At 44.5% G+C, this 10,613-nt stretch overlaps 1 protein-coding gene across 1 annotated transcript in view; it reads left to right on the top strand.

Annotated features, from left to right (window-relative positions):
- LOC138286477 (nuclear envelope pore membrane protein POM 121-like) overlaps nt 1-4,049 on the top strand; it is a 114,183-nt gene extending 110,134 nt beyond the window's left edge. The window contains exon 13 of the mRNA XM_069226772.1: nt 238-4,049. Coding sequence (XP_069082873.1) covers nt 238-335 — 98 coding nt within the window. The 3' untranslated portion in view covers nt 336-4,049. The remainder of the gene's footprint in view (nt 1-237) is intronic.
- The last annotated feature ends 6,564 nt before the right edge of the window (nt 4,050-10,613 follow it).

Consider the following 10,613-nt stretch of genomic DNA (forward strand, 5'->3'; position numbering starts at 1 on the left):
TAAGTTAAACTTGGCCCTCCTAAACAAATTACCCTAGTTCTGGTTTTCACTAAGCTGTAAATCACGTGAGGATGGTAAGTGTGTGCATTTATTAAACTAAACAAAATGACAAAGTCCTGCTACTTGGAAATGCATGGAGATGGCTAAACATGTGCTTCCTTTCTGTAAGTTTTGCGCATTTCTAGGTATTTGTGACGCGCATATACATTTCTAAATGACGACATTTTCTCTCCTTAGGATCCCCTGCTCCCGCCTTCTCTATCGGAGCTGGCAGTAAGACCTCTGGCGCTCGGCAGCGGCTGCAGGCACGGAGGCAGCACACAAGAAAGAAGTAGCTGATGCACGTTTGAAGTCTGGTCTGCGTACACAAGTGGTGTCTGTGATGGCGTCTCCTTTGGGCTCGTACCCCGTTGGAACAGAGACAGTGCAGTAGTATTTGTCTAATAGTGGAATGTCGTTTTGATTTCTAGCAGATACGAGGAAAAGGCCTCCGTTATTTAGACATTTGCTAATGTCACACGAGCACTAGGTCTGGGATAAAACCCTAAAACTGATGAACTGCCTCTCAGATGCCCCAAACATGCCTGTTTACTTGAACTGCTCTGTTGATGAGACTGTAACCTGCTGTTCTTTCTCCCTGTGACTAATGCCATTTCATCTATCAAATATACTTCCGCTCCTGGCACGGCCCATGTCAGGGTTGTGAATTTGCTTTTCTCTTTAGAGTCTGGGTTTTTGACCTGCCTTAATCCCTATCAAGCTGGTTTTGAGCCGCTCTGCTTCAGGGGGGAGCCTTTAAAATGAATACTTCATAGTAATTTTCTGGATAGCTATCACACATACCTGTTCTATATGTGACTTTTCAGTCTTTACGCAGTAACCCTGGTATAACACCCTGCTCCCTTAAAGTCCTCTTTACTTCAGGTTACGGAGTTAAACTATCGGAGTCTTATTGGTTTCAGTTATCACAGTATATCCTACCTCATTGACACCCCAATGGAGATATTTGGCAGGGGTGGAGCCGAATTTCCAGCAGTTGGATTGATATGGACTACATTTTACGAATCCCTTCTCCCATTTATTAGTGGGATGATGTATATCTAGGTCTGCAGTAGTTGTGTTGGCTGATGCGGACATGGAGGATACAGTCCTCACGTGGCTGCCAAACGTAATCCCATGATTTTTGGAGGTGGGGTTGGGTTAATCTGGAGGTTGATCTGAGACACAGTCCTGTTATGAGAATGTTCTACTGCTTCCTGGCCAGATATCCCAAAGAGATGTGCTTTCAAAAGGCCAATTTCTCTTTTGTAGTTCTGTGCAGCGTCTAGCAATTATGCGTTGGCCATTTTAATGAAATAGACACTTGTTTGGTCTAAGTGAAGCATTGTAGTTTTACCTAGCGCTTCAAAATTATATTTTGGTGGAGTTAGCATAATTGCTTAGTTAATCGGCATTCCCCATTATTCTGTATCCTCTTATGCTAATGAGCTAGATAAGAGGGTGTGTGATTCTGGGCCCGCTTTAAGAAAATCCTGGTATGCAGGTAACTAAAGCAAACTGTTGCATTGTAAGCACAACTGAGTTCTTGAAGCCACTTAATATATATTGCATGCCAACACCTTGTCTGCTGCTGCCCCGTTCCATGTCTGCAAGCACTATGGGTCTACAGGAAAACACTTTGTAGGTCACAGCTGGAAAATCCTAAAAGCTACTCGTAGAACACGCAGGTGCGAAAAGGATACTGAAAGTGCCAAAGCAAATCTTTTGACTCCAATCTGGAGAAAATAACACCACACTTATTTATCCTCCTCGATCAACATCCTATTATCCCACCAGGTCCTAGCTGTGAACCACACTTTCTAAACGCAGATGAATGTGAATTCTTAACACGCCCTTCCAAACACAAATTCCCTAAAGGTGGTAAGAGATTGATATTTTTTGCCACTTAATTTCCTATACACTGCTGTCTTTACCCACATCACTGCCAAAAAAGCACCCCCTCACCTTATTCACGGTTACTATTGTCAGCCCCGTTTAGGACTGTAGATAATCTGAGTATTTGTTCTTTGAGATTTTTTTTTTAATAATGTATATAAATAAGAACCCGCTCTTTGAATCAAGTTTGGAGGAATATATAAAGTATGTTTGGCGGCATATTGGTAGTGCCGGATTTATGCCTCTCTGTGGCTTTGCTGCTGGGGGATGAATAGCGCCTCAAGTTTAAGTCCTGTGTGAAGTCTGTATTTCTAAGTGGTTTGATTGAAAAAAAGATGGCTGCAGTTTGAGGGGAGGGAGCTTAAATGAAGTTTTGACTTTGTTAGCCTTTGCCAGTAAATGGTAATGTGGTGGAGTGATTTGGGTACCTTGCTGCCTGCCCATTACTGCCATGTGCAGTGCACTCTCGTGTGAATGAGGCTGTGTGTTTGGCTAAATCTAAATTTAAAACAAATGAAAAAAATATTTAAGCGTTTTTCTAAAAAGAAAATTTATTTTTATATTTAAATTCCTTCAAGCTTGGTCCAGGGAGGTTCAGGGATTATAATAATAGGATGTCTTATGAGCTAGCTTTCTGTGAGGAGAAAACCTGAAACCAGACTGCGTGCAGGCATAGTGCTTGGTCCTCAAGAGGTCTGGTTGGCTATTAGTTTTATCAGCTGTTTGCAAAATTACGGTTTGAGTGGCCAGGGACATTGGCTGCAGAATGTTTCATGGGATAGGTGCAACACTATCCGCATTTGACCATGAATTATGTAAGGGTTTTCTCCCCAGAGTGGAGCATCTTAATCAGAATGTTGTGTATATAATGTGTTTCTTTCTTTTGTTTTTAACCGTCTGCTACCTCTCAAGAGGATGCCCTGTCTGTTGGTCTGAATGTGTGGAATGATTTGTTTGAATTTGAGGTACTGGAAGAAGGGAGCTGAGTGGGATGCCTTTCGGTATAGGAATGTAGGAGAGTGAGAGAGAAAATAAGCTTTCGACTTTTCTTTTAAGCAGGTTTCCAAGAGGTGGTTAATAAGAAAAAGGAATGTAGGGACTCCTTGGGTAGAATGTATCCCTAATGGATATCCATTTGCAAGAGGCAACAGGGGATCCGTTCTGGAAGACGTTGTTGTGAGAGATCTTGGTGCTTTGAGGTCATTATTTGGGTATCCCACAAAGCATGCATTTGCTGTGAATGGTCTTAAATTGTAGGTCAAACATTGAATGCAGTTGAGAGGGCATGGTTAATTGGTTGTAGCCAGTAAGGATTATAGCATCGTTGTAGATAAAATATGTAGCTTTGATTTTTATGAGGAGTAGTTTATAGTATAGAATGAGGTTTATTGAGCTCGAGGATAAAAGGGCCATTTTATTGGAGTGCAGGGAGGTGGGCCTGAAATGGATCTTAAAGCACCATGTCCCATTAGTATATCTGGAGAGTATCCAAGGTAATTACTTGCTCCGAGAACAAACTGATGGTTAGTGTTGGTTAGGCTTTCCCGAACTAGATTTGACCTGCAGAGGAAGTGACCTAATGAGTGTGCAAGAAGTAGACCCCTTTGAAGAAACTTCTGCTGATGCAAATACAGAATAGATTGCCTTCTTCTGTTGATTAACTGTTGCTTATTCTGTTTCCAGACCCTGGAAACTGGAGAGACTCCCCTGAAGCCTTTGAGCTGAGTGGGGAAGGAGTGGCTGATGGAAGTCCTTGTATGTTCATCCACTCTGGCTTTAGAATCCTCGGTAGTGTGGTGACTGTAGTCTGTGAAGGCACTTAATGCTGGCTTGGGAATGTAGTCCCTGTCCAGATTGTCTTTTAGATGGTGAGATAGCCTGTCTAAGAATCCTATATTCTCAGCCTCCTTTGGCCCATTTTTGGGTAGCCGTATGTATGTGAATGTATGAACTGCTGAATGGAGTGGCCCCAATTTTCTGGAGGTTGTTTTGTTGTTTAAATGAAGCTTTATCATTCCTGTTGAGTCCGAAAACCTCTAGTGTGAATGAAACTTACTTTTGTCTTGCTCTGAATGTCCTCAAACTGATTTTAAATAAAAACAAATATAAATGTCTTTCTTGGTCTTACTCATATAGTTAACTTTTTCTCTTTCCTGTCAGTCTTGATCAGGGTCGGATTGATATCTCTGCACAACATATGGAGACAGATATATTTGAAGATAGTGGTTCTGATGTAAAAGCCCTTGTATTACAAACGGGAGCTTACGATTCCAGGAAGGAGTATATCTTGCTACATTTGTAACCTGAAGAGGCTGCGGCCAGAAACAAGAAATGACACATCCATTTTTGTATAGCTATATTAGTAGGGTTGATGCACTGCAAGCCACATCCAAAGAACAGGTGCAAAGTGAGCAAATGTTCCATTCCTAGTTGTGTAAATCCCTTGTATACAGAAAACCAGACCCAGCAGTCGAGCCTTTTGCTATCTCTACTAATGCGTGGAACGACCTGCCCCTATACATAAGTTTCACTTCTTGAATTCTATAAGAAGGTTAAGACCGGTCTTTTCAAGTAGTCTCGCTAGGCCTTAGGTTTAAGCTAGTTTGAATACTTACTCAGTGCCAGGATGCCCTCCTTGGGTGATAGTGCATTCTACAAATTTGACCACATACCGCAACTGCACATATCCACTAACCAATTTTCTGTATTAATGACTGTGTAGGTCAGATGTTATTCTTTAAATGATTCAAGCAAAAGGAGCAAGGACACACCCTACTGGACACCTCCCAATGTGATTTCGGCACCAACTACAGCACTGAGACCTCCTTTATTGCTGCAACAAACAGCAGGTCCCTTCAACCTCTCCGCTGCGTTCAACACCATCTCCTACTACACCCTCACCTCAATACTCCCCCACATTAGGATCCAAAGCAGTGCCCTCAAATGGATCCATGCCTTCATCGCAGGATGTACCCAGAGAGTCTGCCTCCCACCTTTTACCTCGGAACCAAAAAGCACGATATGCTGTGTCCACAAGGGATCCTCACTCGAACCCGCTCTTTTAAACACCTACATAATGCCTCCTAGCTGAGATTGTGCATTCCCATGGACTCAACATCATCTCATATACCGATGACACAACTTACATTCTCCCTCTCCGAAGACCACGCCTCCCCTTGAGACTGACCACTTCAACACCATGACCCATGTCGCCGAGTGGATGAAATCCAACTGCCTGAAACTGGAAACAGACAAGACTGAGGTGATCCTCTTCATAAACAACTCCTCGCCCTGGGATGACTCCTGGTGCCCCCCCCACGCTCTGACAACCCCGACACCAACTGACCATGTCCACATTCTACATCATCATTGACTGCAAACCCCTTCAAATGACAGGTAAACACAGTGGCCTCTGCCAGCTTCCATATCCTCTGCATGCTACAGAAGATTTTTAGATGGATCCCTATTAAAACCAAAAAAACAGTAATCTGAGCCATCATCCCTAGCAGACTAGACTACGTAAACGCCCTCTACGTCGGACTCCCTACCGAACTTCCTCGTCCTGGATCTCCCCAGGTGGACCCATGTCTCTCTGCCTCTTTCTCTATCTCTCATCCCCCCCCCCCACCCCCCCCCCCCCCCCCCATTTTCTTGCTGCCCGTACACAAAGGATTCAAATTCAAGGTCCTTACCATCACATACAAATACCTCCACCATCAGACCTTGCCCAAGTCCCAAGAGCTCGCCACAGCAGAGGATGCATTTTCCAAACCTCGCCATTTAGATCTGGAACAACCCCCCCTCACCTGCGGATCACACACACCTTCATCAACTTCAGGAGAAAGCTTAAAACATGGCTTATCCGGGAATAGCTACTAGCTTGCAGCAACTACCCCAATGCTTGGCTAACCCAAAACCTCCCCCACCACCACCCCACCGGTGATAAGCTGCGCTTTATTACCTGATTGACTAATAGCAAAACCGTGCCTGCCTAAAAGTTAGCAGACTGCCATTAACCATCTGTTTTTCATTGTGCTAAAGCAGTGGGCACTACAAAGAAAATGGAGAGGAATGAAGTAGACACAAAGGGTAAAGCGAAGAATGATAAGTGAGATTGTGGGAGAGTAAGACTAAGATTTGAAGAATCCAGCATCCCATATACATGTTCCCCATATGAACCTTTTTCCAGGTTACCAACTGGATCAGGAAACTTGTTTTGGCTGAAGTGTCAGCACAGGTGGGGGAGGGGGTTTGGTGTTGTCTGGGAACTTCTGACTTTATCAGACGATATGTTTGGGAGCCATAAAAGGCGGTACCTGACTTTATTTATTTTTATTTATAAATATATATATATGTTCGATGGCATGTGTAGCTGCAGATACACATGTTGTGCACATCCCGCCATCTGGTGTTGGGCTTGGAGTGTTACAAGTTGTTTTTCTTCGAAGAAGTCTTTTCGAGTCACGAGATCGAGGGACTCCTCCCATTTCGGCTCCATTGCGCATGGGCGTCGACTCCATCTTAGATTGTTTTTTTTTTTCCGCCATCGGGTTCGGACGTGTTCCTTTTTGCTCCGGGTTTCGGTTCGGAAAGTTAGTTAGAATCTCGGAAAAATCGTCGGTATTGTTTGCGTTCAGTATCGGGTAAGTTATAACAGATCAACACCGACTTTTGAAGAGCTCCGGTGGCCCTTCGGGGTTTTTCCGATCCCCTCGTCGGGGCCTGGTCGGCCCGGCCACGTGTCTCTTCAAGGCTGATGGAACGGAGCCCATTCCACTTCTGCCCAAAATGCCATAACAAGTATCCATATACAGATCAGCATCTGGTCTGTAACTTGTGTTTGTCGCCAGAACACAAGGAAGATACTTGTGAAGCCTGTCGAGCGTTTCGGTCCAGGAAGACACTAAGAGACCGAAGAGCAAGAAGACTGCAAATGGCGCCGACAGGACAAGGGCGTTTCGAGGAAGAAGAAGAAACCTTCGCCATCCAGGAATCGGACTCGGATGAGATCGATCCCGAAGAAACGCCGAAAACCGCGAGTAAGAAGTCAAAACATAAAACTCACGAGAAGACCACAAAAGCCCAGGGGACGCCACCACCAACAGGCCATGGCTTAACCCGAAAAATAGGTGACCGATCATCGGCTTGTGTCGAAGTCATCCGACTCCGGTTGAGATACCGCCACACAGCAATCTCGGGCCCGAGATAGCGGTTCCGAGCAAATTCGGCACCGAGACAGCGGCACCGAAATAATTCGGCACCGAGAGACGACGAAAATAAAAAAGGTTTTGTCGGAACCTAAAAAAAAGTAGCCGAAAAGGTTTCGATACCGAAACATCCGGCCTCTGAACCGAAATCAAGTTCCTACACAGAGGAACAAGGACTGTCCTCACAAATGAAAATACATAGATTTGGACAGGAATTGGAGACAATGGAGCCAGACTACACCCAAAGAAGGCTCCACATCCAAAAAGAAACAGGGAAGATCAGCACTCTCCCTCCTATTAGGATAAAACGTAAACTTGGCTTCCAGGAGAAAGACAAGCAGCCACAGGCAAAGGTGGCTAAACAAGTAAGCCCGCCACCGTCTCCACAACTATCGCCGCAAACATCACCGGTAGCCACTCCACCTATGATGCAATCTCCGACTCATACAGGAATGAGTCAAGATGACCCTGACATGTGGGACCTTTATGATGCGCCAGTGTCTGATAATAGTCCTGACTGTTATCCAGCTAGACCGTCGCCACCAGAAGATAGTACAGCCTACGCACAAGTGGTGTCGAGGGCAGCGCCATTTCATAATGTCAGCCTGCATGCAGAGCCCATTGAAGACGACTTTCTATTTAATACATTGTCGTCCACACACAGCCAGTACCAGAGTCTTCCCATGCTACCCGGAATGCTAAAACACTCCAAACAAGTGTTTGAGGAGCCTGTAAAAGGAAGTGCCATTACTCCAAGAGTGGAGAAAAAATATAAACCGCCACCAACAGACCCCATGTACATCACACAACAGCTAACACCGGACTCAGTTGTAGTAGGGGCAGCTCGCAAGAGAGCGAACTCACACACTTCAGGAGATGCACCACCTCCAGATAAAGAAAGTCGAAAATTCGACGCAGCAGGCAAAAGGGTGGCGGCACAGGCAGCAAACCAGTGGTGTATTGCAAACTCACAGGCTTTGTTGGCCAGATACGATAGGGCTCATTGGGACAAAATGCAACACTTTATAGAACATTTGCCCAAGGAGTTCCAAAAAAGAGCACAGCAAGTAGTAGAAGGACAGAGTATCCAACAATCAGATACGGTCAGCAATGGATGCAGCAGACACAGCTGCTAGAACTGTCAACACAGCAGTGACAATAAGGAGACATGCATGGCTGCGTACATCAGGATTTAAACCGGAAATACAGCAAGCTGTGCTGAATATGCCATTTAATGGACAGCAGTTGTTTGGGCCGGAGGTGGACACTGCTATCGAAAAACGTAATAAAGACACTGATACGGCCAAAGCCATGGGCGCACTCTACTCCCCACAGAGCAGAGGCACATTTAGAAAAACACAGTTTCGAGGGGGGGGTTTCGAGGGCAAAGCACAGAACCCACAACCTCACAAACAAGGCCCACTTATCAGAGCCAATATCTGCAGGGAAGTTTTCGGGGACAATATAGAGGGGGACAGTTCCCAAAAAGTAGAGGGAAGTTCCAAAGCCCCAAAACTCCTCAAAACAAGCAGTGACTTCCAAGTCACACATCCCCAACACATAACACCTGTGGGGGGGGAGACTAAGCAAATTTTACAAACATTAGGAGGAGATAACAACAGACACTTGGGTACTGGCAATTATCCAGCATGGTTATTGCATAGAATTTCTCAAATTCCCTCCAAACGTCCCACCAAAAACACACAATATGTCTAAACAACATATAGATCTTCTAGGACTAGAAGTTCAGGCATTGCTACAGAAAGAAGCAATAGAATTAGTACCAAACCAACAGAAAGGAACAGGAGTTTACTCTCTGTACTTTCTCATACCCAAAAAAGACAAGAGTCTGAGACCTATATTAGATCTCCGAACATTAAATACCTACATAAAATCAGATCACTTTCACATGGTGACATTACAGGACATAATCCCACTGCTCAAACAACAAGACTACATGACAACACTAGACCTAAAGGATGCATATTTCCATATACCGATACATCCTTCACACAGAAAGTACTTAAGGTTTGTATTCCAAGGGGTACATTACCAATTCAAGGTGTTGCCATTCGGAATAACAACTGCGCCAAGAGTTTTTACAAAGTGCCTGGCAGTCGTAGCTGCACATATCAGAAGGCAGCAAATACATGTGTTCCCGTACCTAGACGATTGGTTAATCAAAACCAACACGCTAGAACGGTGTTCACAACACACAAAGTATGTCATAGAAACCCTCCACAAACTAGGTTTCTCAATCAACTACACAAAGTCACACCTTCTGCCGTGTCAGACACAGCAATACTTAGGGGTGACAATCAACACAGCAAAAGGGATTGCCACTCCAAGTCCACAAAGAGTTCAGGCATTTCACAATGTAATACAGGCCATATATCCAAAACAAAAAATACAAGTCAAAATGGTGATGAAACTCCTAGGCATGATGTCCTCATGCATAGCCATTGTCCCAAACGCAAGGTTGCACATGCGGCCCTTACAACAGTGCCTAGCATCACAATGGTCACAGGCACAGGGTCAACTTCTAGATCTGGTGTTGGTAGACCGCCAAACATACACCTCGCTTCAATGGTGGAACAGTATAAATTTAAACCAAGGGCGGCCTTTCCAAGACCCAGTGCCACAATATGTAATAACGACAGATGCCTCCATGATAGGGTGGGGAGCACACCTCAATCAACACAGCATCCAAGGACAATGGGACAGTCAGCAAAAACAGTTTCACATAAATCACTTAGAACTATTGGCAGTATTTCTAGCGCTGAAAGCATTTCAACCCATAATAAGCCACAAACACATTCTTGTCAAAACAGACAACATGACAACGATGTATTACCTAAACAAACAGGGAGGGACACACTCAACACAGTTGTGTCTCCTGTCACAGAGAATATGGCATTGGGCGATTCACAACCACATTCGCCTAATAGCACAATTTATTCCAGGAATTCAGAATCAGTTAGCAGACAATCTCTCTCGGGATCACCAACATATCTACGAATGGGAGATTCACCCCCAAATACTGAACACTTACTTACAGAGTTGGGGAACACCACAAATAGATCTATTTGCAACAAAGGAAAACGCAAAATGCCAAAACTTCGCATCCAGATACCCACAACATCAGTCTCGGGGCAATGCGTTATGGATGAGTTGGTCAGGGATATTTGCTTATGCTTTTCCCCCTCTCCCACTCCTTCCATATCTGGTAAACAAGTTGAGTCAAAACAAACTCAAACTCATACTAATAGCGCCAACATGGGCAAGACAACCTTGGTACACAACACTACTAGACCTCTCAGTAGTGCCTCATGTCAAACTACCAAACAGACCAGATCTGTTAACGCAACACAAATAACAGATCAGACACCCAAATCCAGCATTGCTAAATCTAGCACTTTGGCTCCTGAAGTCCTAGAGTTCGGACACTTAGACCTTACACAGGAATGTATG

The sequence above is a fragment of the Pleurodeles waltl genome, chromosome 3_2 (assembly GCF_031143425.1).
Source record: "Pleurodeles waltl isolate 20211129_DDA chromosome 3_2, aPleWal1.hap1.20221129, whole genome shotgun sequence".
In the NCBI taxonomy this organism is placed as follows: Eukaryota; Metazoa; Chordata; class Amphibia; order Caudata; family Salamandridae; genus Pleurodeles; species Pleurodeles waltl.